This window comes from Phyllostomus hastatus, unplaced genomic scaffold, assembly GCF_019186645.2.
Source record: "Phyllostomus hastatus isolate PE091 unplaced genomic scaffold, TTU_PhHast_1.1 phas_scaffold_78, whole genome shotgun sequence".
NCBI lineage: Eukaryota > Metazoa > Chordata > Mammalia > Chiroptera > Phyllostomidae > Phyllostomus > Phyllostomus hastatus.
In genome coordinates, this window is record NW_025334041.1 from 115,144,579 (window position 1) to 115,172,114 (window position 27,536).

The following is a 27,536-nucleotide window of genomic DNA, read 5'->3' on the forward strand; positions in this document are numbered from 1 at the left end:
AGACACTGAATTTACTTGGAAAGAAACAAGGAAAGCCAAGTGGAATGATGGAATCATGTTGACAGCTGCTTGAATGTCAAAGAGAAAGCGGTGGGAGTTTTTTGAATGCCTTGATTAAACATAAAGTTATTGACTGAGAAAGAATAGAACTCTTTGTAAGTGTTCTAGGAGATGCTGCGTATACCATTCACACAAATGAAGAGAGGACTGGCCTCATCGATAGCTTGAGAACACTTGTAGCAGAAGTAGAGCTGGTTTTCTAAACGGTTCTGTTTGGCCATTAGGTTGTTCTGCTCTAATTAGATCAGTCAGTCTTGAACAGAAGAAACCCACACCAGCCCTTTGTGCTCAGAGGGGGAGAAAGGAGCCCTCATCTAGAAAGAACAGACTTTGTTTTAAGGAAACCAGCCCCTAGCAATCAATGTCTGACTATCACTTTCTTCCAAAAAATGTCATATTTAAAATGCATATAAAAGTTTTCCCTGGGAGAACTCAATTGGCTGTACAGTCCTTCCCCTTATGCATTAGTGCCAATTACTTGTTTCCTGAGCAAAGTTGCATCTCGGAACCACTAGGGAGGCATTAACCTTTTGAATTTTATCCTGATATAAGCAAGGTCTCAACCAATGCTTCTGAAAAAAATAAATTCACATAAACTAATTGAAGTTCAGGAATCTGTTTCTTATTCGTTTAATTTTACATAGAAATGAGTTTACTAGAAACTTCTGTTTCACTGATTGTGTTATTGGCTCTTTCCTTTTATTTATAAATAAGTCCTGGCTGCCAACTACTGACTACCAAAAGGGAAATTAAAGAAGCGAGCTGAACTTTATTTTAAGAATTATTTTATACCTTTCCAGCACTCTAAGTCTATTAGCTCTAGGAGTGGTCGACAGCAAAGAACATCTCACACCATAATTTCTTTCAGCACATTCTAAAAAATACTCGCGATCTATCTCTCAGTTCGAGAACTTAAGACCCGCAACAGCTCGTGTAGCTGGGGGATCTCACGTAATGCCTGACAACACTGTTAGTGCCTCGGACTCCTTTTGACTTTCTCAAAGAAGATGACAGGTTAAGCATTCCCATGTGAAGATTAGACCCTCCACTCCAAGTCTGTCAGGGGAGGCCAGACATCTTCCATACGTTCTTCATTTACACTGGGAAGACGGTCAGAAGTAATTCATTATAAGTAATGACATACACATTTGGAATAACTTGGGGCAACCCAGTTATCTTGAAGAAGGTGATCTTGGAGTCTTTACAATAACCAAGGGGGAACAGAGGCAGTTGAATTCTATAGATAAAAAAGGCATTTTTCTTTTCGGATGAGGGACAAAATTCCTATGATAAAAGGAAGCTCTCCAATAAAACAGGCATGCAGGACAAATGTCCTCTCTCTTTTGTGCCAAGAGATGGAAAGAAAATATTATTCTCTGTGAAAGGGAACTGAGAGACTTTTTACACTATGACAAGTCCAGGTCAGAGTTAAAATAGAGACCACCTCTAGTTATGTACAAATTTAGGAAATACAGTCCTAGAATGTGCAGATGCAAGGAGCTACACAGAGACAGATACAAAAAGATACAAAGAAACAAAGAGAAATAAATTAATGCATTAGGTAATGTATTTAAAACTTGATAAAGATTGCTGGTACACTTAGTGAGGTGAAGACAAAGTCAGTATTTAGCACCATCAATGAGATAAGATTAGCAGAGTTGCTAGAATGTTGGGAAAGGGAGAGATTTATGATCTGGGAGGATTCTGACATCTGTATGCTGATGTGGTTGAGGAAAGATAATGACATAATTAAAGAAAAAGGATGTTATGTAATTTATTATTGTAAAAAGGAAGGGCTGTGATTGGCGAGTAAGGAAAACCTGGAGCACACCGTAGGTTTCTGAAGAAGAAGCTGGGGATGTCTCGGGACAGTGTGCCAGACCGTGATGGATAGACACCAGGAGACTTGGAGTGGGGGGCAAGGTTAAGTGGCAAGGGGAGGCAGCAGCCCTTTCCCACCACCAAGCTTTGACATGTGCTGTTTTCTCTGCCTGCTACATTTTTCTTTCCTTCATGTTCAGTACGTTAGGACTAACTTCAAATGGCAACACGTCTGTGAAGTTATCACGGAAGCACGCAAGCAGAACTAGTCACATGCCGTTGGGCTTTCACAGAACTTTGTAGTACTCGCCTCCGCACAACTCAGCAGATAACACCATCGACATTACCAACGACAACGTGTCCTGCTCTGCCCCTGCACTACCTCACCTGCCCCTGCATGTATCACCTCTGTTCCTGTATTCTCATGTGTAATGCTCACACCAGCCCAGCAGGCAACATTGCTGTTGCCTTTTTTTGCAGATGAGCAAGTCAGGCCTAGTGAATTGAAAGAACTTATCCAAGCTCACGCAGTTTCTCAAAGTCCACGTTAGAATCTGATACGCTGCCTTTTCTGCCTTTTCAAACTAAAGTCCAGATTGGATTTGGATTTCACCAGATTTTCCATTTATGTCATCATTCTGTTCCAGGATTCCATTCCAGGTACCACGCTGCAGGTGGGTGTCTCGTCTTCCCAGGCGGTCTTTCCTTCTGTTCCTTGTCCTCTTATTTTTCCTGAGGGTAGGGCCAGAATCCAGTAGAATGTCCCTAGTCTAACGCTTTTCTCAGGATTAGATGGGAGTCACAGTCACAGGGGTGAAGCACCCTCGTCCTCACAGTATCAGGGGTACATGACACTCGCATAACATCTCTTGGCACTTAAGTATCTACACTTGTCTGTTGCAGGTTTTCACCTCTTCCAAGGAGTTAAAGTTCTCTGAGGGATGATATCCTGTGAGTGACATCTGCAGTTGGAACATGTCAGGCCCCTGACATACTGGAGCGGAAGAAAAGGAAGGTAAAGAGAGGCTTCCCAGCAGCCTGGCAGAGTGCCACCAGACTGCATAACATGAGTGTTCCTAGGGGTGGCGGCGACTGATGGCGTGAATCCTGGGCGCCAGGGAGGCCAATCAGAGAGGAGCAGCCCAGCTAGGATGGCAATGGCCAAGAATAAGAGAGTGTCAATGAATGAGTCATTCATTCAGCATCTGTTTACTCTGAGCATTATCCATGTGGAGTCCAATCCCAACATTTTAGAGATGATGCAGGATGTGAAAATCTGAGATCATTTATCCGAGGTTGCATGGCGAGCCCCCGGAGAACCGTGGTTCACGTAGGATGTGAGCAGTGAGGAAGGAGATGTGTGTGCAAGGCAGGATAATCATGAGAAGGGCCTTGGGTCAAAATATGCCCAGACTATCCACAGGGCAATCGTAACATCCATTTGGGTGGGCCAGAGAATGCAAGCTGAAGAAAGCAGTAGTGATCGATACATTTGGAATATGAAGGTTGGCACAGATGACAAGAGTTTTCAGGAATAAACTGATGAAAAGAAGCAGAAAGGTTGGGAAGAAAGAAGATACATGACAGGATATGACACTAGAATGGAAATAGTCATCACATAAAAGTGAACAATAACTTCCAGTGCCTGCGATCTTCACCCACCACTAACCCTGTGTAGGAGGGAAGAAATGATACCTTTCCGACACACATTTAATTTGGTCTGAGATGCCTGGCTTAAGGAGCTGGTAGGCAAGTTGTGGATTCGGGCCAAGAGGGGAAGGACTGGGGAGAAAAGGAGTGGCTGGTGTTCTGTTGCATGAAGGGGTACGGCACCAATTCAGATGCCAGTGGGAGATGCTTTACAGGGCAGCTGGGTCTCCGCCCACTGACTGCCTGCCACAGTGAGACATGAACCCTGGGTCCTTCCCTTGCATAGAGACACTTAGAAAGAAGAAAACTTTTACTTATTTCACTACTTTTTCCTTTCAAAGAACATGCTTTTGTGTATAAAACCATAGAAAGCAAAAGAAAAGAATTCATGGATTTAACTAGAAAAATATTTATAACCTCTTTAAAAAAAGGAATTATGAAAAAGAAAATTAGGAAAACCTTAGGCAAACTATAGCAATATACTAGAAAAATGGTATATGTAACATATGTGCACATATACACAGGTTTGTATAAATTATATATAAAGTGTTCACATACTTTGATTTAAAAACCTGATAAATGGGAAAAGATACTAACATTAATTTATAAAAGAGTAAATATAAATGCATAATTATGTTTGTTAGAGGTTATTATTTATTATAATACAATTATATCATTTAAAATATATTCAGTTAAATTTATTTAGTAATAAAGTTAATATTTAATAAATAGAAGTGGTCAGTATTAAAGGAAATAAACATAGAAATATTAAACCTTTTATAAAAAACCATACATTTTAACAATTAGAAATTAGTGCTCTACCAAAATAGTAAAAATAATTCAGATCATCAATGTTCCCACTTTTGTGAGTAAAGAAATAATCCTAAAACTCAGACATAGGTTCTTTTTTAAAAATGTGACTGTTAAAGATCTTTTTTCCCCACATAATAATGAGAAGGTGGGAAAAGTGTGTGTGTTCAACAGCTGAAGAACAGCAAGGAGATGGTGATAGAGCAATACGCTAGAATGTTATGCGGCTTTTTGAAAGACTTGTGAAAAGCACCATTAATGAGATGTAAAATTCTTACATATATTATTAAGTAACAGAAAGCAGGATTCAAAATTATACACAGAACATAACTATATAAAATATCCATGAGATATAAATGTCTATGAATGGGATTATAACATTGCTACCTTACCTTTTTTACCTTTCTGCATTTGCTAAATTTTCTACAATGACTGTATGTTGTCTTTTAATAGCAAGTCACTGAGATACAATTCGAATACCATGCCATTCACCTGTTTAAAGTATGCAATTAAGTGTTCTTAGTATATCCACAGGACTGTGCAACTGCATATATTATTTACATAACCAGAAAAAAAATTAAATAAACAGATCTATGGTTTATAGATGCTCTGGAAAAATACATTGTCTTTCTTTATACAAATAGAAATGGTCTATATTTAACCACAAGGAGGAGCCACTTTCAAAGATGCCAACCAACACGTGCCCCACGTCACTCAGTCCAACTGAAGGACAGGCAGCGTGGTCCCTTCTCAAAGGCTAGTTACTCTAACATATTCTTCACGGCAGCGCACAGAAAAATGAGAAATGCGATCGCAGCGTTTACCTTTGCAGTGCTTGTGGTCTGGAGTCGGGCTGTAGCCCTTGTGACAGGAGCACATGTAGGAGCCTTCGAGGTTGGAGCAAGTGCCGTTGGTGCAGACCTTCGGTTCCAGGCACTCATCCACATCTTGAAGAATGTGGCATAACAGACGGGGGAGGGGGGAGAACAGACAGAGAAAAAAGAAATAACACATGAATAAGGCTAAATTTCAGTAGAAAGAAAATAGTGGATTCTGAAAAGAGGGGAAGGTTCTTTAAGATAAGTTTTCAAATTAGCCCTTGGAAGGAAAAAATCTAGTGTGAGCTGCATAGGTGATGGTCCTATGCCTTAATTTATTTCTACAAAATAACTCAAAAAGGAACCAGACACACTCTATGAATAAGTTCAGTGGAAGGCTTGTCGGAGACAGGAGAGCAAAAGAGACAGCAGTTCTAGAATGACATGTCCTACCAAAGAAAATATCCCAAGAATCAAAGTCGCATCAAGTTCCACTTAGAAAACTGATGAGTTCAGTAGGATGAGAGTATTTGTAGAAGCAAAAAAATATGCATCCTGACCCAGAGGAAATGCAAAGAAAAGTGTAATAGTAAAGTGAAAAAAAAAACTAAAATAGCCTTTGTCATAAAAACCAACGTGTGGGCAGTTTGAAGGTATGCCGTAGGCTGAAAAGGCAGATAAAATAATAACAACCAATCTTTGTCGAGCATTTACTGCATGCAGGCACTAAAGGTTTCACCTATGTTATCTCATTTAATCTTAACGACACCCAGCTAGCAATTTCACAGAGAGGAAGCAGCCAAGGTGAAGGAGGGAGTTCAGTGGCTTGCCCCAGGCCAGGCGGTTAGAAAAGGGAGGCTCTGAGACTTGAGCCCCGTCAGCGTTCACACCAAAGCCCGTCCTTTCACCTGTGAGTTTCCGTCAAGGCATTAAGTCCAGTGAAGCCCAGTGATAGAAACGGAGAGAGTTAAGCTTGTTATTATTTGCTTGTTATGCTTTTTATTCTTAGTTAACACAGCATTTGTATAAAAAATAATCATCTAAGTGTTCACTGATTTCCTTCAACAACATTCATTAGGCTCCTATGAGGACATAATTAATTCTGGGTCCCGCTTGAGGGGCCCTGGGTAAGTCCACTATGTGTTGTAGTGGGAAGACATAATTTAACATGAAGAACCAAAACTTTAGAGGAAAAACAAAGCACAAAGTGCTAAACGCACACACAGCATCGAAATTGAGGCTTAATTAGATAGCAGTCGGTAACTTAATCTATGCAATTTCATTGTAAAGCAGGCAGACAATAAGGAGGAAAAGGCGCTTTTGTGTGTGTGTATGTGTATGTTTTAGTTTTTGCTTTTAATTATATTTTATTGGTTCTGCTATTACAGTTGTCCTGATTTTCCCCCCTTTGTCCACCCTCCACCCAGCACTCCCCATCCCTCAGGCAATCTCCCCACCATTGTCCATGTCCATGAATCATGCGTGTAAGTTCTTAGGCTGCTCCATTTCCTATACTGTACTTTACGTCCCCATGGCTATGCTGTAACAACCTATTTGGACTTCTTAATCCCCTCACCGCTTCACTCATTCCCACCAAATCCCCTCCCATCTGGCAACTATCAAAATGCTCTCTGTATCCATGATTCTGTCTTTGTCCTTCTTGTTTGCTTAGTTTGTTTTTCAGATTCAATTGTTGATAGATATGTATTTTTGCCACCTTTTTATATACAGTTTTGATTTTTTTTTCTTAAATAAGTCCCTTTAACATTTCATATAATAATGGTTTGGTGATGGTGAACTCCTTCAGTTCTTTCTTGTCTGGGAAGCTCTTTATCTGCCCTTCTATTCTAAATGATATCTTTGCTGGGAAGAGCAACCTTGGCTGTAGCTCCCTGCTTTTCATGACTTTTAATATTTCTTGCCAATCCCTTCTTGTCTGCAAAGTTTCTTTTGAGAAATCAGCTAAGAGTATTAAGGGAACTCCTCTGTAGGTAACTAACTTCTTTTCTTTGCTGCTTTTAAGATTCTCTCTTTATCTTTAACCTTTGGCATTTTAATTAGGATGTGTCTTCGGGTGGGCCTAATCTTGTTTGGGACTCTCTGTGCTTCCTGGCTTGCATGTCCATTTCCTTCACTAAACTGGGGGAGTTTTTTTTCATTATTTTTTCAAATAGATTTCCAATTTCTTGCTTTTTCTCTTCTCCTTCTGGCACCCTTATGACGTGAATATTGGACTTCTTGAAGTTGTTCCAGAGGTTGTTTATTCTATCCTCATTTTGGGGGGATTCTTTTTTCTTCTTATTGTTCTGAATGGTTACTTTTTGCTTCCTTGTTTCCCAAATCATTGATTTGATTCTTGGCTTCATCCACTCTACTGTTGTTTCCCTGTAAATTGTCCTTTATTTCAATTAGTGTATCCTTCATTTCTGACTGGATCTTTTTCATGCTGCTGAGGACCTCACTAAGTTCCTTGAGCAACCTTATAACCAGTGTTTTGAACTCTGCATTTGATACATTGCTTATCTCCATTTTGTTTAGACCTTTTTCTGGAGTTCTGATCTGTTCTTTCATTTGGTCCATGTTTCTTTGTCTCCTCATTTTGGCAGCCTCCCTGTGTTTGTTCCTATGTACTAGGTAGAGCTACTGTGACTCCGTGTCTTGGTAATGTGGCCGCATGTAGTAGATATCCTGTAGGTTCCAGTGGCACAGCCTCCCCATCACCCAAGCTATGTACTCGAGGTGCACCCTCTGTGTGGGTTGAGCACACCCTTCTCTTGTGGTTGAGCCTTGGTAGCTGTTGGCAGATCAACAGCAGGGATTTACCCAGGCCAGTCAGCTGCAAGGTCTGGCTGTGACCACTGACCACCAACCTCTACCCTCTGTGGAGAGTCAGCTGAGTAGGGGCCAGGTGGTGGTGCTCTGATGTGATCTGTAGCTGTCCACTGGGTATACTGGCCTTGGGGTTTTCCAGGTGGTAAAGGCCAAGGTCAGCCCCCACCTGTGTTTTGCCCAGGACCGTCTTGCCTAAGTTATAGAGCAATCTTATATGGATACCACTTGTTCTGGGCTTGGAGATTCCCAGAGCAAGCTTGGGTTCAGTTAAGCTATGAATCTAGGCTTGCTGCTGCTAGTGCTGGACCTGGGGCTCACTGAGGCCAACTGTTGCTTGTTTGATAGGATTTAGGAAGTTGTGAAGCATAAGCAAGGCCAGCCATTCATACAGAAAAGCAGCTTGGCTGGGCCCATAAGTTGGGTTGGTGGAGTCTCTGGGGATCTCCAAGGCGAGTCATATAATGTTAGCTAGGTGGATGAAGTCTCAGATATGGTGCCAGCTTGCCAGCTCTGTGGTGAAAGGGTTTAGAAAAGGGACAATGACCTCCGCTCTCCTTGATGCCAGACACTTCTGTTCTTCCTTTTATGACAATGGTGCCTTTCAAGCTCTTACTCCAATGCTGGGGCTCAAAGGGAGTGAGTCCAAGTAGGTGATTCTGAGTGTAGGTTCTTTAAGAGGAACTGCTTAGGGCTGCAGAAGTTTCTTTCACTGACTCAATCCCTGCTGGTTTTGCAGCCAGAGGTTGTGGGGACTTATCTTCCTGGCACTGGAACCCTGGGCTGGGGGGCATGGTATGGGGCTGGCACTCCCCACTCCAGAGATGCCCCTCCCAAATTTTAATCCACCACACATGAGTGAGGGACCAGCCCATTCTGCATCTGCACTCCTGCTACCAGTCTTGATGGATGTGGTTTCTTTAATTCCGTAGTTATCAGACTTCCATTCAACTTGATTTGTGACAATTCTGAGTGATGGCTGTTCTATATTTTAGTTTTAATTTTGATGTAGCTGTGCCAAGAGGTGAGCCACATCTGCCTACGCCTTCATCTTGACTGGAAGTTGTTGGATAAGGCTCTTGATTATATCCATTTCATTTGATAATGCTCACCACAAAAGCAGTTGAGTTTTTCACCCTCTTAATGTTAACAGGCAGAGTCATGAACACATTAACAAGAGATCTAATTTTAGGTCAGCGATCCAGAATTCAGAGTACATTCATTTGCACTGCATTTCATGAAAACTATAGTGTACCTTTCTTACAACAGAATTGAGAAATAAAGTATTACCAAGGTGAGGCAAAGGTGTGTGTGTGTGTGTGCGCGTGCACGCGCAAGTGCATTTCGTATGTACACTGAGAACAAGCCAAGCAACCTCCACTGCCTCGGTGCTCTGCCGCACTTTCCCAGAATCACTAATTATGGTGAACTGAGTGTTCTCCACAACAACCAGAATAGCACTTCCAGACCGACTCATTATCCGTCCTTCCTTTGTGGGAATCCACTTTCGTACACATGGAAAGCACACAACTTGAAAGAAGAAGCCAGGCATGGAAGCCAAAGTAAATAACAGGACAAAATGAGCCTAGACACTAAGCATGGAAATTCCTGACAGCAACATGAAAATGTCAAGTCTAGTATCTGGTTTGGTTTCAAAAATGTTAACGAGTTGAAAAATGTAAAATGTATGGATTGCTATCTAATTATTCATGCACCAGGGAATGTGACTTACAGGCCTGCAGAATGTAATAGCAAAATCAATTTAAGGGCATATTTTCTCTAAAGTAAATTAACAGACATTACAGATTACTATGCATGAGATACTTATAAAAGTTCTATTTTGTCAGGCTACTACCATGATTAACTATGAGGCAGAATGTCTTGAAATACCTTAGTAGTCTGATGTGTTTTTTCTTCTCTCTCCTCATTATAGACATAATTGCAGGGAACCAGAATCCTTTCAAGTCAACCATTTACACGCAGATAGAGCAGTTTGAATTCAATGAGTACCTGGCCTTAATGGAGCTTACGTCCTTAAGGAAATAACTTTATAGTAAAATATCACTAAAGTAACTCTACGTGGGGTCAAAGTTACAAATGTCTAGCTATAAAATAAGTCAGTCTTGGGGATGCCATATACAGCATGGTGACTACAGTTAATAATGCTATATTGCTTGTTTGAAAGTTGTTAAAAGAGTAGATCTTAGAAGTAACTCATCACAAGAAAAAAAGGAAAAAAAATTTTGTAACTATGTATAGTGATGTATGTTAACTAGACTTACTGTGGTGAGCATTTTGCAATGTATACAAAGATTGAATCACTATGTTGTACATATAAAACTAATATAATATTATATGCCAAGTATACCTCAAGTAGAAAAATACAGAAGGAGTGTATCTAGAGTGTGGCGGCCTTGTTTGGTGAATGTAAGATAAACTCAGTGTTGTATCTTTTTAGCCCAGACTTATCTCCTAAACTGCAGGTCCCTGTGTCCAGCGGGTCAGTCCAGGAGAGCCCTCTGCGTGTGCACGAACAAACTGACCTTTCTCACGGCCTCCTCTTTAGGTGGTCTCCCACATCCACATACGGTGACACTCTCCACACAAACACCCAAGTCAGAGAGATGGGCACCATCCTTTCTAAACTGAATGCTTTCCCCACATTCCGTTTAGAAACAAGTCATATCAATTCTACCTTCCAAATATTGAAATCTCTCTCAAATACCCCCAGTTTACTTCATTCCTATACTACCATTCTCTCTCACATGGATTACTGCCAGAGTCCTTTAATTTGTTCCTCCACTTCAAGTGGCGCCCTCTTCTGGTCCATTACCCCACCTACAGCCAGAGTAATCTTTCTAAAATACAAATCCCATCAATGGGGTTGTTCCTCTGCTTTGAAAACCTTCAGTGGTTTCCAGTGTTCTTCCAGAGTTTGGTCAAGGACACTGACTTGTGGGGCCCTGAGTGGCAGGGAAGGAAAAGCTGGCCCCACAGCCCTTAGTTCCAACCCTTGGGAGAATCAAGGCCATGTGACACAAGGCAGCCCCGCCCACCTCACCACCCATCACTCACAGCCTCTGACCCTGGCGGCAGAGGGAGATGGCAATGTTTGTGGTGGTTTGCTTCTTTTTATACTGGAGACCAAAACTATTTTACTCTAAGATTACAGTCTTAAGGAACACTCATGTTACCCAAATTCTAACAATGCATAAACATAATGAGTTCAAAGGGAAACTTTATCGTGAAAAACACTGTACCCACAGAAAAATGGCTTCCAAACTCCAAAAACAAAATTACCAATAGGCTTTTGGAACTAAATTGGAAATTCAATGAATGAATTAAAACCTCCCACAGTAAGGAAGTTGTCAGGAGTTTATGAGGCCAGCACTTGGTGGACATGATAGTTAGGAAGTTTATGAATTCTCTTCACTATACTATTGCCCAATCCAAATTAATCCTTCTCATCTGTCACACTGACAGACTAACAAATGCCGTGTTGAAAACTAAAAGTGCCACAGCTACAGAATTTCCTGATGTATTCCTCTAATAACTCTATCAGAAGAGGAAGTCAAGACAGCCTGGCATGATTTGCCCCTACTGAACCCTGGTGGATTCTTACGATCATCACTTCCTCTTAAAAACGTTTCACCTCATCATCTGAATCCTGCAGCCTACAGCTCTTTGTCAAGATCAATAGGAAGTTCATCGGTCATTAGTTCCTGACTCCACCTTCTTTCCTCTTTGGAGGGAAATGAGGACATTAATCTCGCTCCAGCTCTCTGGCAACTTTCCATTCCCCACAGTTTCACAAAGATGACTCCCAGCTGGCCAACAATCCCACCTGCAAATTCTCTCATTGCCTTGGGGTGTATTTCATCTGGGTCAGGAACCCTTTTGAAATGTTCCCGTCTCAAATCCTGGGAACACAGCAGATGGCCTGGAGCACCCCTCCCCGTTCCTCCCCCGCCCCCTCACCGTGGGCCTGACCTCTAAGGTACAGAGGGTATTCAATGGCTGACTGGTGGGTCAGGGCTGGTTCCAGAGCAACTGTTTGCCTGCATTGTTTCCTGTACTTTCAAGGAGAGTGAGCTGTCCACACTGTGAACCAGTTATTTTTTCGGAGTCCATTCAGCCTCACTCAATTCCTCAGTGACCAACACAGACTTTGTGAGGGAGCACCATTTGATATGGGGAGAAAACACCTCATTCTATCACCAAAGCTACATGAAAATCTAGGATTATTCTTTGCCCCGAATATGCCTTTACTTCAATTATCCCTTCACTATTCTTCACACATAGGCTTTTATACTCAAGATGAGGGGAGAACGTATTTGACAGGAAAGCAAGCATGGCAAATGAGACACAGGTGCTGGCGAGGCCAGTGTGACAACCACCTCAACTGCACTCAAGGCACAGTGTGTCCTCAGGGTCCCAGGCACGCCTGTCAATTTTGACCATGTTAAAACATGCAGTAGCAGAGCTGCCTACAAAAATATATGTTCCTCAAAGACTCATCACTGCTTTTCCCAACTGGAAAACAGCCAGTGCTGTGCACATCTCAGATAAAGGGCCAAGGACAACCACACAATGTCAATCAGCTAATCCCGCCCAACCACTGGCGTCTGGCCTTACCTTTGCACAAGAACGTCTGTCTTTCAGCAGCACTCAGTGGGGCTCTCTGCAGTGCAGGTCTGACATTGCAGATCTAGAATCCCTGAGCCATTAGTATTGCGTCTTGCAAGAATGATTCCAACCCACACAGATTTCTCCTTTCTATGAACTTAACTTTTTTATTATGTTCATTATATTGCTTTGCTCTTGAATTTTCTTGAGTGGACATGACAGAGACAGGCTAGTGTCCTGTACAGAGCAAAACAGGACACTAGCTTTGGAGAAGGAGGACGTGGGATCTTGACTAGCTCTGCCATTCTCTTCCCTGTGTGACCTTGAGCAGGCCAATTAACCTATTTGGGAGTAACTTTCTCTGTCTGGACTACAGGGATCATAGCCAGGAGGACTAAATGGAAACAACGAAGTCAGAGCCCCTTGTGAACTATATAAAGTGGAATGTTTTGTTGTTATTCCCATATAGGCATTTTCCTTCGCAAAAGGAGTTTTGTTGTTTGTTTTGTTATTGAGATGTAATTAACATATAACATGGCATACTTTTAAATGATGCCTTGATAAACTTACTTACTGCACTACAGTAGCACCAGCTAACACCTCTCTCACATCACATAATTTCGATTTCTCTCCTGCTGTAAGGACAACTGAGACCTCGTCTCCTCAAAGTTCACAATTCAGTACTGCCGTCTACCGGCCCCACGCTGGGCCTTAGATCTCCAGGACTTATTTATCAACTCGTAGCAAGTCTGTGCCCTTAAATAATATCTCCCTGATCCCCAGCCCCTGGTAGTCACATTCTATTCTGTTTTATTTTGCTGTTTTACAACTTCAAATCTTCTCTGGCATCTGGCAGACATGGAATTAGGTGCTCAGTAACAATCTATTGACCAATGAGAGGCTCCTTTAGCATATAATGATTTAGGGAGAAGTCTGATATGGACACGTTATAATATCCACAAAAGTTAGACCGTAAGCTCAGTTGCCACCTTATGTAAAAAAAATTAATGTAGGATGAAAGCCTCCAATTCCAGCTAAGTCTCTGAATAGTTACATACCCCGTAAAGGTTAACAATGAACCTGAAAACTTGAAAATAAATCCTACTGTGAAAGGAAGTCCTACAACAGTGAGCTCTTCACGTTTATTCTGCAAGTTCTCTGAGCCCGGTTTTGGTGGAGACCGTGGTTAACCAGTTGTCAATGGACTGAATGATACTAAGTTCTTCAAACGCCTAAGTCCTATTGCAGTTAGAAAAAGTAAAGGTGAGTCACAAAGTAATCATTAACTTAATTAGGGGCTGACAAAGAAGGACTGCTCTGATAATAATCTAAGAAACTATAAGATAGCTGTGATGTAGAGTTAAAAACAACATGAGACGAGCTTAAAGAATGCCAGAAAGAAGACAGATACACAGAAATGTTCACCATGTAATTCACTTTAACAGGTACCAGTCATTATTGCATTTCTTGTATTTCAGGACAAGGGAGATAAAAAGAAGGGTCAGCGAGCTGGGGAAAGAAGGGTTATGACATTCATTGGGTCCTTCCTTGTGTTAGATACCTTACTGGGTGATTTGTATCACTTACTTAACTCTGACAATAAACTCCATGAAGAAAGTATTTCAATCCCCATTTTACAGGTACTAAAATTAAACTTCAGAGCATAGCCGTCACATGGTTCCAAGTCTGTCTAAATTCAGGGAAATATAATCTTTATGTCAGACTTACTTTAAAGTACCTTTAAACAATTAAATATTAGAGCATTTCCTTTGGGGAATGGTTCTAGTCCAGCTGGAGTCAGACTAGTTCTCCGTGAGTCAAGACAAACCTGTAAACTGAGTACCTGTCAGGCTGGCTTCCCTTAAGAAAAGTCCTGATTGAGCAGCCAGTTGGAACTAGACAGAACCCAGGGTGATGAAATAGTCATTAGAGGTGGGGACTGAATGGGCAAAACAAGTCCAGGCGGAATGTGAGGTCCAAGGAATACAGTGTTGAATGATGCAAGCCACTCCCAAGAGAGGACCAAAATCCACAACTTAAAAGGAGAAGCTACATTAGCAGAAAAGCCCAACAACAGCTGCCAGAAAATATTTAGAGACAGATATTTTGAAAGTGGACAATAAACTATTGAGAATGAGGGATTGAATGTCACGGGCTAAACATTAGGAAAGAGTGTGTTCCTGGTGACAACACCTGCTGTCATTTTACCTGTCTCTGCCCCAGACAATTCCTGCTCTAATTCACAAATCAAGGAGAAGCATCAATCAGTAAGATCCAGCACACATGGCCTGAGGACAAAGAGGCTATTAACGGCTTCAGCAAGTTCACCATTTAGTTAGTGAAAGAAGCGGAAAGTGTAGCTGGCATCATATCCCTACAGAATACAAGGGTCAAAATAGCGATTCTTAATTCCCGATTAAACCATTTCACAGAAAAATGAGCGAAATCAGAACGAAGACGGACAAGTTAAGAAGAAAACAAGCATAATGCCAAATAAAAGTACCATTATGCACAACACTGTGCACGTTGAATTACCTAAATTTAAAATACGCAGTGAGCGAGAGGAGAGTAGTCGAAGAAGAAAGCTACTTAAATACATGGGACAGAACAGCCTTGTGAGGTAGCATTTATTTCTATGGATGACAACCAGCGAATGCCAAGCGTGGGACTTTTCTTCAAACAGTAGGATCCTGGAAATTTTTTACGTCAGTAATGTTTTCATACATTAAGTCGGACCATAAACAGTCTCACCAATGTATCCTGAAATATCTGACCTAAAAGGGTAAAAAACGACACTAGCGCAAATAATGGTCAGAGACGAAAACAGAGGGTTAGCAGGAACACCTTGTAAAGGACGGGTCTCTGAGCACCGCAGAGTCTCTGACGCTCCCCACCCTCTCTTAGGTTGCTCGTCTTCCCCGCACGACGCACACCACATCTGACACGCCATGTGCTTCACTGCTGGCTTCTTTATTTGTAAGCCCAATGGCTCTGTGGTAGAAGTGCAACTCGGGGAGGGAATTTATTTTGTTCACTCTCCAATCCCTATAGTCCAGGAAAATTCCTGGCTCAGAGTAGGCACTCAATTGTTAAATGAATGAAAAAACATATATGAAGTTGTGTTATCAACTCCAAGTTAAGCTTAAGTCAGGACTACACCTTCTGGAAAGTATTTTAGAATACCGCAAGTACAAAAGTGAGAACTAAACTATATAAAGGAACAGAAACAGAGATATGGCTGGGTATTCATGAGCACTGTCAGAGTTTAGCAGAAAAATCCAATCCATTCACTGGCTCGCTATGAGCAGAAAGGTTATGTTGCAATATCTACCTGCTTTTTTGTCACACTCAACTTTTCAACATTTGAAAGCTCTACTACCATAAAAAATGATGATGGAAAATCCATTTTGGGGTAATCTGCAAAAGCCCTCATGAAAAACTGAAATGAGTACACGTCCAATCAAGCAGTGGATGGAACTGCAATTATATCACAGAGAAGCTTGATCTATAGGTGACAAAGAGGCTAGCATTTCACCCAAAACAGAAGGAAAAAGTACACTGCCTACTCTTAATAGGAAATGCATGACCTTAGGAATGCAAAAAAGAAAGCTATTGCTTGGAACGAGTGGCCAAGTATGTGACTTTGGTTGAGTAACAGAGTGACTTAGTATTTTTGCTTATGATTCGACTCATTGGGTACACAAAGTGAAATGACTTTTAAATGAGGTGCTGTGTTTCTGTCACTAAAACTGCAGTAAAGCAGTCACAATTAGACTGGCTGTAAACATCTAGCTATGAGAAGTCATTTATTATTATTATCCAATCTAGATAAATGCATTTATATTGAAGAATAATCACTTGCCAATTTGATCAGTCACATTCCATTAGTAAATTCATGAATCAGGGCTGTGTTTATACCAGCACTGTGAATTTTAGTTATTTAAGGTAAAGTTCAGGCTCTACTCTTGGATTACAATATGCATCAGTATGTGAAAATGAGAACACGAATGAAACCTTCATAGACAACTATAAAATTCATGCCAAATGAGAAAATTAAAACCAAATGCACTTTCTGACCAGCATGTACTGCATAAACAAATTCTTATCAAATAAGCAATTAATGAAAAAAAAATCTTTTGTTCTCCCCAAAGAGCAACATCTCACAACTCCACTGATAGAGGCCGTTGGGATGGGCATGAGGATCAGGGCATGGGGCCACCTGCGCCAGGCACAGCCCATGCTGCCGGGTGGTGCGTCCAAAGCTTTGAAACTGGGCGTGTTTTTGCCAAGTCTGCTTATCCCACCCTTTCTGAAACACCTAAATCTATTCCCAGAGATGTAGAAATGGGCCAAGGTTTTTAACAGACCAAAGGGTCTGGCATGGCCTACCCCTCATCTGGCAGCAAATCTTTCCTTGATCTCTGTCCTTCAGCCACACGGGCCTTTCAGGGGTTGGAGCATGACCTGCTCTTCCTACAAGCCCCCCATGTATGCTGTTTCCTTTGTCCAAAGTGTTCTCTCTCCCATCCCCTCCCCCAGTTAAACATTAATGCAAGAATTTTCCTAGAGGCAACTCATTCCATCATCACTGTGCATTCGCATTGATTTATGAGATGTCTAGGCGAGTATCCATCTCCTGCACTAGAGAGTGAGTTCCATGAGAAAGGCACTTTTGGGGGACCCCCAGTGTATCCTAGCTCTCCATGCACCCTGGGCACATAGAGTAAGCTCTTCAGCATTTGTGAAAGAAAGGACAGAAGGACTGACTGAATGAAAAGTTTAACCTGCATTGTCAGAGTCTAGCACAGAGTGCAGCAGAGTTCAACTTTCAAGGAAACGATCCTATAGCAGACAGAAACACCCAGGAAAATCACGAAAGGGAAAAGCTAACGAGAGCACAGGTAATCGGAACCGAAGCACACTTTGCACTTACCTTCCTGAGTGTCTGGTGTCAGTACTGAGTCCTTATCGAACACTTAAATGAATAAATGTATGACTCTAAGAGGCATGAGCAGTCAGTCAAGATTTCTCTTTCTGTGTCTGCTCTTTCTGGTGCAAGTCTGCGTGTGTGTGTTTCCTAATTCTATTTAGTCTGTGGTAGCTGCTTCTTGTGCTTTTTCTCATTTTTTAAGCATTTTACCTTCCACCAGTCTCCTTCCTGTGGTGACTATTTTATTTGGTTTTCATCGTTTATTACATTAGGGATAACAATGTGTTTCAACCAGAAGTATTTGTCGCTCATAAAATCACACATTCTTCATGCCAACTCATTTCCTTATTTTTCTCCACCGTTAAAGCTTAAGAACTTTTCTTAGAAGTTTTCTCAGAATGATACGGTGTTATAATCCATGTATATATATATTCCAAAAAAATATATATATATATTGAAAGAGGGCTCAATTGGCATTGTACCACTGTCAGAAAACAGGCCAGACAGAAGAAATAAAATGGTGATGGAACTCTCTAGTACCTACCGAGACACTGCCCGTTCCACCCACGGAACCCTTCTGTGCAGGGGACGCACTGGTGAGATCCAGGAGAATTCACACACTGCTCACCCGGACAAGTGGTTGGAGTCAAACATTCATCAATGTCTGAAAAATCAAAAAACTAGGTCACGGACATTTTATCAGGATGCTAAAGCAAAACCTTACTTTTGCAATGAAAGGGAAAATGTATGTCCTATACAGTGGGAAGAACAGTAACTGTCCAGTGACACGCTGAGTCTATAAACACGCAGTGATAATGCATGGCCAGGTGCACCTTAATGGAAATGTTTATGTGTGTTCCAAGGAAGACCTTAACTCAATTCTGCAATGGCAGGGCTAAAACTCCATTCTGGGAGCTGGCATCTTCTCTGGGGCCACTGTCTTGGCATCAAACTTTTTAAGTTATATGCACCTTGCCCCCAACCCCCAAAAATAAGGGTAGGGATGAAAGGGGGGAGGCACACAGGGTGGGAAAATAGTAAGTTTCCAGTTGTTTGTATAGAAATAATATAATAATTAATAAATGATAATATAAGAATAAACTTGTTTTGCATATTCACAACTGCAAACTTACTTCTGCCCCACCCTGCGTGTCCACCCAGCTGGAGGGTGGCTCTGAAGACTCTTGGTGCTCTGGGGAAACCCTCACTTTGGCTTCCCAGGCCAAGAGCATCCTGCTTTTGAAGAATTTAATTTCATATGGTAGGAATTCCTTGGAGGTAGGAGAAAACATGAGGAGAGAATAAATTCATCACATACCTCCAAGATTTTCCAGAAAATATGGTGAAATAATCATATGGTAGTATTTTCTGGTAAAAGTATTTTCTGGTAATATACCTTCCTTTCCTCATTCACAGCTAACTAAAGTTATTGATCATTGTTCTTTTCAATGTGAGGAGAAAACAACGCCTTCAGTGTGGTTGGGACTGTGTCAGAGATAACAGCTGTAGGCATCTTTCGGAATGGTAAAACAAAATGCAGGAAGAAAGCTGAAAATAAGCGGTAACACATCAGGTGCTGGCCCTATTTGAAATAAGTATTTTTCTGGAGTTGAATTTTGAATTCAAGTGAGCAGATTTAATGCTTGAGGGTTCCAATATAAAAGCATATAAGCCCTCTAATCATACTTCCAATATAAACAGATATTTCAGAATATATACTGAAAAGTGAAAGAAATATATCATGGATACACAGAACAGACATGGGTGTTTGATGTCTTCACTATGGTAAGTTCTCAAAAGTCACATCCCATTATATACCCCAGATGTGTGTAAAAAAATGTTTAAGTAAAAAAGTTGAAGAGGATATTAACAGAATAAACACCAGGTCAATGTTGTAATTATTTTTCCTATCAGCGAAAAATTCTTGCCAATAGACAATGACACACAGTGATTTTTTTTTTTTAGGTCAGATGTCCTGGGACTTCTTGTTCTACAAAAAGATGATGCTTGCCAGTTTCACTTTCCAAACAGTATTACATTATTCTCTGGATGGGATTTTTTTTAATAGAACTACAACTGCGAAGTCAGAGAAGGTCACTCGGAGAGGCTGGTCGGAGAAACAAGGCTGAGCCATACCAGATAACCTCCCTGAATTCCTGCTGCGCTCACCTCAGCTTCTTCCTTCATGTGTAAATTAGGGAGTACCTGACTGGTAATATTTTAACAGAATAAAGGAAGGATGCATGAGATAATGTCTGTAAACTACAATAGGCTCCTTGGGGACTGGCGCAGTTTGAAAGCAACTGTGTTAGTGACAGCTGAGAAAATCTTCGGTGAGCCAGGAGCCCGAGTACCTTTGGTTCTGGTCCACGACGAAATTAGAAAATAGCCATGTCATTTGGCTCCTTCTTCCTCTCAGGCCTTTTCATGGGGCTAGAATTATATATTATTTACTGAGGGAACTCTGGTAATAGTTCCGTTGAACAATTTGCATACATTGAATATTACTGAATAGTCTCCTGTTTTCCATTTATTTACATAATTTTCAAATTTCTTTTCTACTCCTTTCTACTTCCCATGCTTATGTTATAGTTATTACTTCAATGTCTTATCTTCCCATTCTGAGACTGTATGTAGAACTTAAGGATCAGGATTTGACCTCTGTGGGGAGTGTTGCTTTGTACCTAGATGCTTATCGAATAAACCCACATCCCCCACAATTATAGCTGTATGGAGAAGATCTACACAAAAAGGAAAGAAGTCAGGGAAGGGGGAGGGTTAAGAATCTAACACTTCTTCAGAGCTAATAAGGTCTGAAGAGCTATCAGGCACTATACAAGACAGTGCAACACACCTTTACACTTTCACAACCCTGAGGAAGGTTACCTTCATGGTTGCCATTTTACAGATGAAGAAAGACTGTGACTTTCAAAGGGGCTAAGTAACTGCAGCCCAGGCAATTATTAAATGGGGGTCACCAGCTGGACCCTGGCTCCTCCTCTCTCCTGTTGCCATGCCACCCATCCTGGTCAGAGGGAGAGTCCCAGGAAGTGGGAGAGCGAGGACACTTCACACCTGCACTCAACCGCATCCCTGCCCCTTGGCTGTCTGGGGAGAGTCCACAGCTCTGTTCCGATCCGAGCTGACCAGAGATCCATTGACATACGCCATTCCTACTTCTCTCTCCATTAGAATGAAAGGGGCCAGGGCAAGCGGCCAGCAGGAGGCAGGTGCAGGCTGCCAAAATGTGTCTAATTAGCTCTCCCTCCAGGCCTGGGTCATTAGAACTGGGAAGAAAACCAAGGAGCAGAAGCCAAGGGACATGAGAGCAGCCTGTCCCTACTTATCCATCCCTCTCTCGCTTTCTGAGGCCCAGCTGTGCTAAAAAAGAGGCTGATGCTCAGGTACCAGGCAGGGGACCCCCTAGAACCAGCACCATCCCCACATCCAGGCTCCTTGAACACTTGCTCAGGTACCCCTGTGCCTTTGCCCTCGTGTTTCCATGTCAGAATTTCAGCACAAGTTCAAGGTAATTTTCTTTTCTTGTCATGACTTTGTCTGGTTTTGGTATCAGGCTTATGCTAATTCCTTCATGAAAAAAATTAAAAGGAAAGTAATCACTGTGGTTTCAAAAGAACCTATGTGTAATTTAGACTCAAACATGAACATGTTAAGTGGCCCATCCTGTTGACCATGCTGTAGAAAGTTTTCAAAACATTTTTATAAGGAGAGCAAACTCACTGCTGTGGTCACTAATACAGAACTTTTTATCTAGCACAGTTAGAACTTGACCTGGAGATGGTCAGACAGAGTTTCAGTGGAGAGTCTGCAAGCAAGTCCCAAAACATGTGTGCAAGAAGCAAGTTGAGACAAAGGAAGGTACCAAGGTGAAAGGTCAAAAACACACACACAAAAAAACAGTGGTGGTTACACCTGCACCACATCCTCAGATGAAAGATCCAGACACTGTAATTAAGTCTGGGCTTGTCCTAACTCTGTGCGTAATTGTTCTAATGTGACTTCACCTGAAACGCCCGGGAAGGAAGATCCTGAAGTGCCTAAGAAAGAGCATTAAGACAGAAAACAATCCAGACTGAACCACTGAAATGAGACAAAGAGGCTGCAACTCCAGAAGGCGGGAAGAGCTTAGACGAGCTGACAAGCTGACGGCAGGCACAGACTGGTGGGAGGCAACACCAGGCCAGGGCCCCATTGGCCCCAGGTCCTCGGCCCAGCCCTGCATTTCCAGGTCAGGTGTGCTCAGCACTTAGAGGTGGGTACAGTCTGCCCGCTCTCTCAGTAGACTCACCCTCACAGTGTCCCCCTGGGGTCATGCGGTACCCGCTGTCGCAGTATTTGCACTGGAACGCCCCCACGGTGTTGATGCAGTGACCTTCCCCACACACGTCCGGCCGCAGGCACTCATCAACATCTACACAAAGCAGGGAAGATTGTTTAGTGTTACTTCCCAAAACAGAATTTCAAACCTCTCCCATCTCCCAGTGTAGTTCGAGTTTAAGAATCAAGTACCCGATTCCTACTACAGCCTGGTTCAAAATGGGGTGTTTTTTATTTCTGTGGGATCCGAAAGAAACCTCTGGTCTTTGCACACACTTGACACTCTTTTTACTTAAAAGTGTTGAACTAATATTCTACTGACTTTGTATAATGCTGGGTGCATACTAGACTTATTGGGGGAATCACTTTGCAAGTTATATAGGGTCTGGCACAAATAATGCCCCTATTTTATTTTATTACAAAATCATAAGCATATAATTCTGTAACATAACAATATCACACTCAAGTGCACCATATGACATTTTAGGTGAAATGTTCAAATTGCTGTCCATCTCATGTGTGACATTCATGTGTCCTACCAACCACACTCAATGACATTCATTATTTCTGCCAGGCCCTGACTATAGTCTAACAACTCTGCTGTATACCTGAAACTAACATAATATTAAATGTCAACTGTACCTAGAAAAAAAATGTTTTAAATGCAAAAACAAGTGTTGGAGAAAAAATTCTGTTTCTATGTCTTTCAGTTATCTAGCAAATTACATAGTCATAGCAAGTGTTTAATGAAAATTCTGTGTTGTCCGAATGAGCACTCAACTGATGGGACCTCAGGGAAGGTCAGAGCCCCAACCTGGGATGTTACGCATCAGGAAGAACACGACCATTACCTATGCAGTTGGTACCCTCCTCGCTGGCCATAAATCCGGCGGGGCAAATACACAGGAAACTTCCCTCCGTGTTTTCACAGCGCCCTTGGGAGCAGAGGTGCTGGGCCTGCGTGCATTCGTCAATGTCTGTTAAGAAAATTACGGATAAAGGGATTAGTGTGTTGTAGCATGAAATTCTCAGTCTCCGGGTTCATGAAATACGAGAGGGTTCCCTGCGTCCCGCAAACCTTCCTAGCTGAGGACCAGGAGACATGATTGTTCCTCCAACACTCAGAAGGCTGTTACTGGGAAGAGGGGATGCACCTGGTGGATTGCTTCCAAAGCTAAAGCTACAACCATGACATTGGTGTTTCAAAGACGCAGATTCCAGGTCAACACAGAAGGACCTGCCTGATAACTGGAGGCATCTAAACTTTGAAATCCAGGAAGCAGCAGGAAGAGTCAGAAGTGCTGTGACAGGGACTCTCCCACTGTACACACCGGTGGAGCTAGACTAGATCATCTTGACTGTCCTTTCCACTTCATTCGTTGTGGTTCTAATAATGCAGACAGTGTATGCAAATGAAAGAGGAATCGCCATATCATCAGCAGGTATTTGCCCCCTCACCCAACCCACAGATATACAAAAACAAAGAGCAAAAGTCACAAGTCTTCCTTGATGGCATTTAGTATATGAAAATAATACTCATTAGCCATATGCCTTTGTTGCTTTTACTTGCCTTACAACCCTTAGTTTCCAAAAACTAAATTTAGTGTTAACATGTTAACATGATTTACTTAACACCATTACATCTCTTCCTGAGAAACATTTTTCCAAAGAAGCATACATTAATAACTGCCAGTATTTACTGATTTTCAAGTCAGAAATCCCTATTAGAAATTGGATTGTATGTACCTAGAGAAAGAATATAATTCTTTATTGCAGTACATATTAATATTAATTTGACTTTGCTAAATATGTTTGTAGCTAGCTATTTCTAGAACTCTTATTTTATATACTTTACCTATAAAACTTTTGGAAATCATTTCACCTTTATGTAATTGTATTACACTTGGCAAAGTAGGCAGTACTGAACCAAGAGGTAGGAGTTTCCCATGATTTTAGCAAATCTCCTTTTCAGCATCCTTATACTTAGCTCAGGGATAAAAACTTTAAAATATGAAGCCCTGCCTGGCGTAGCTCAGTGGATTGAGTGCGGGCTGCAAACCAAAGTGTTGCAGGTTCGATTCCCAGTCAGGGTACCTGCCTGGGTTGCAGGCCATGACCCCCAGCAACCGCACATTGATGTTTCTCTCTCTCTTTCTCCCTCCCTTCCCTCTCTAAAAATAAATAAATAAAATCTTTAAAAAAAAGTTTAAAATATGAAGCACAGTAATATCTCCCCATGATAATTGCAGAAAAAAAGTTACTATTTAATAATTTCAATGATGAGAAGTGTCTCTTACCAACACATTTCCTCTGTCGCTCGCTGAACTTGTAGCCCTCGTAGCATATACAGGTGTACCTCACCGGCAGGTTAATGCAGTGTCCTGCTCCACAGATGTCAGGGTTCACAGTACACTCATTGATTTCTTTAAAAATAAATAAATGTGGGGGAAGAAAACAAATATAAACGTAAAGATTTCATTGCTACCTGTAAACCATTCCTTTGCGTTCCCTGATTAGCTTACTGCCAGGCATGAAATTAAAAAGCGACCACCTCCAAAATCAAGTATAAATTCACTTGTCTACTTTATAATTGTTCCAGTAGGCCCTCCCAAGGTCATCAACAGTTCCTAATGAAACACCTTCCAGGATGAACCGGAGTGGGTGGAAACTCAGGAAAGAGGCCATGTGGGAAGTTGTAAGAGAATCAGTTCTTCCTAACTCCTAAGATGGCCTATATCAATGAGTTTCTATCCACCCAGATTTATCTTAGATGGTGGACACTGAATCATCACGTGATTTGTTCTGATACGAAATATATGGTGAATTTGCATTTGTTAGCAGGCCAAGTTCAATCTCCAACAACTATGTCTAACCTCCAACAAAATTTCTCATTCATTCTCAAGAAAGATGTACCACTTCTAATCAAAGCAAAACTTCTGGGTATAATTTTACTCTTAATTTACCAATTTCAACACAAGCACATTTTATTTATGTTTGTAAAGCAGAACGTTCTTCCAAATCTTCTCTGATAACTCTCTCCCTTACTGTGCCATGGATTCCTGCTTGAGACTCGCTTCTTCCATAAAGCCCGAGCAGGTGAGCCCTGAGTCCTCGCTCTACCTCTAGAGGACGCTGTGACAGAGACAGGCTCGGAGGAATCCACGGTGGGTGAAGGCCAGAGAAAGGAGTTTCATTACAAAAAGGACCTGAGGACTCAAAGGTGGCCTTTTTCTGAGATGACTTACCCCCTAACATCATCTGCTTTCGGTAACCTTTCCAAGGAGGTATAATGGTGGAGTGGGGGTGGGGCAGTGGTCAGAAGTCCAGTATGGGGCCAAATCTTGCTGTTCTTTCGTAACTCTGTCACACTGGGGCCACTACTCAATAATTCTACGCTTCACTTTTCTGCGCATGTAAAATGGGAATAATCAAAGCACCAACTTCGGACTGTCAGGTTCAAAGGAGATAACTCAAATAACACATGCAGACCAATGCCTGGCACATGATACATGCTCAGAAAAGTCAGCCCTTATCATCCTATTATTGCCGTTCCAAGTGCAAGTCACTTAAGAATACACAACAAAGACGCTGCACATTTAAATGACAGCTCTTAGCTCACTGTCATCAGATAGTAAACAATGCTTAAAACACGTGCTGTTACAGAAGAGCAGAGTGGCCCAGCGTAAGAAGGTGTGGCCTCGAGCACGACAAGCTGAAGCACAGCCTCATTAGAGGGGTCTGTAATTTAAATGAGGAGAAAAGCAGGTGTGCTCCTACCAATAACCCACTCTGCAGTCTGCGGCGGAAGGATACAGCGTCTTTGCAACGACTCACTACGACAATGACCTAGGTGGGGTTGAGGTTCCTCCCTGAAACCCAACCACGTTCTTCCCATTTCATCAAGTGTTATTCACTGTGCTGTGACTTTAAGACACAAGATGCAAGTCACTTGAAAGTGACTAGAATTTAAATGAAAACATGAATACGGAGTTGCAATGTTTTACACAAAATCACTTGAAGGTAAGAGAAAACCACACATCTACTAATACAAATTATGGATATCTTCATTGAGCCTAGTTATGCTAATTCACCTGCAGAAGAATAGACTTGTTTATAAACACTGTATTTATTATACAATATAAAATTATACAAAAATAAAATAATTTAGAAAGCAAAAACCATGGGTGACTAATATGATTGCTTAGACCTAAGTGATGGGCAATTATAACAAAAATGAATTATAATACATATACAGAGTAGAGAAAAAAGTAGGTTTACAGTTGTGAGTACATGAAATGGTTTATTCTTGCATTATTAATTTTTGTATTCTTTTCCATACAAACAACTGTAAACCTACTTTTACCCCACCCTATAATAGCATAGATTATTATATAATCAATAGCAGGACAGGAAAATGTTTCTTTGTCACAAAATATAGTTGTGTACAAATTTTAATATAGATGTCATCTAAATTACAAAATACACAGAAAAGAAGATTATAAGGAAATAAATCTAGTGTCATGATTATGGGGATTGATGGATTTTTTAAAAATATTTTTGTATTTTTTCAAAATTTCTACAATGAATATGTATAATTTTATAATCAGAAAGATCTTCCTTTAAAAAATTATAATTTCTATGTGTCACAAAAATCTGAAGGTGAAAGGTAATCTTCTCCAGGTTATATCCATAGACCCTCAGGTAAGAATTCTCTTCTGTTTACAGGAATTCTTCCACAGATTAGTGTGAAAAGCACACCTCTAACCATCTAACCCATATTGTAGTTAGATGCCTTGTTTGAAAATCATTGCTATTTACATTTCTTGGTTTTCATTGTAACTACTGATCTTTCCTTATACTATTCACTGTCATTTTTTAAGGCAGGAAAGACAATGATCAGATTTGCAAAAAGATAAAGCAGCAGATAAATTAGTAACTAAGGACAAAAAACTCAGAACAAATCAAAAGCCTATAAAAATCTGGGGTTTTCATGAAATACTTGATCAGTACCCACTGCCCCATTGCCCACACATACTAATTTGTTGATTACCAAATATTTCACTTGTCAAGCATATCAGAATGGAATTTGTACATGTGTGAACAGAAATCTTCAAAAATATGTGAGGCTTAATTCACATGAGATACATTCCTATGCCACAGTTTGCCAACACATTTAACTAGTTTTCTCCATAAGTGAGCTCAATGGTATAAGAAATTCTGAAGAATTATAACTCCTTAGCCTTAGGAAATGAATACTAATGGCCTTTCCTTCCAATCTAGTATCTTGAGCAGCAGCTGTGAGGTTGAAATTATATTCATGAGGCATGTTTGAGGATCTTTAGTTGATCACCTCATAGATTAATGAGTACATCAAGATGCAGGTTGAATATGCTGGTCCCAATGGGCAGGGCACTAACACATGTAAGAATAAGTCCCTCTGACACCACTAGAGGGTACTAAGAGACACACCAAAGGAGTGAAGGGACATTTACTAAAATATACATGACTTCTACAGTTTGTCCCATTTTTCACCCAAGTCATCAGTTCACGTAACTTTTATCAGTCTGACCTGAGAGATCCCCTTCAGCCCCATGCCAGGCAGAACTCCACCCTTCCACGGAGAAAGAAGAGTCATAACACCTTCAAAACACCTC

General features: G+C 41.3%; 1 protein-coding gene across 13 annotated transcripts in view; it reads right to left on the reverse strand.

The window, feature by feature from the left end:
• Window positions 1-27,536, reverse strand: part of LTBP1 (latent transforming growth factor beta binding protein 1) — a 362,585-nt gene that overhangs the window by 78,858 nt on the left and 256,191 nt on the right. For all 13 annotated transcript variants that reach the window (XM_045827131.1, XM_045827129.1, XM_045827127.1 and 10 more), the window contains 5 exons: window positions 24,180-24,305; window positions 22,734-22,859; window positions 21,854-21,976; window positions 18,089-18,208; window positions 5,166-5,288 (listed from right to left, as the gene is read on the reverse strand). In XM_045827131.1, coding sequence (XP_045683087.1) covers window positions 5,166-5,288; window positions 18,089-18,208; window positions 21,854-21,976; window positions 22,734-22,859; window positions 24,180-24,305 — 618 coding nt within the window. The remainder of the gene's footprint in view (window positions 1-5,165; window positions 5,289-18,088; window positions 18,209-21,853; window positions 21,977-22,733; window positions 22,860-24,179; window positions 24,306-27,536) is intronic.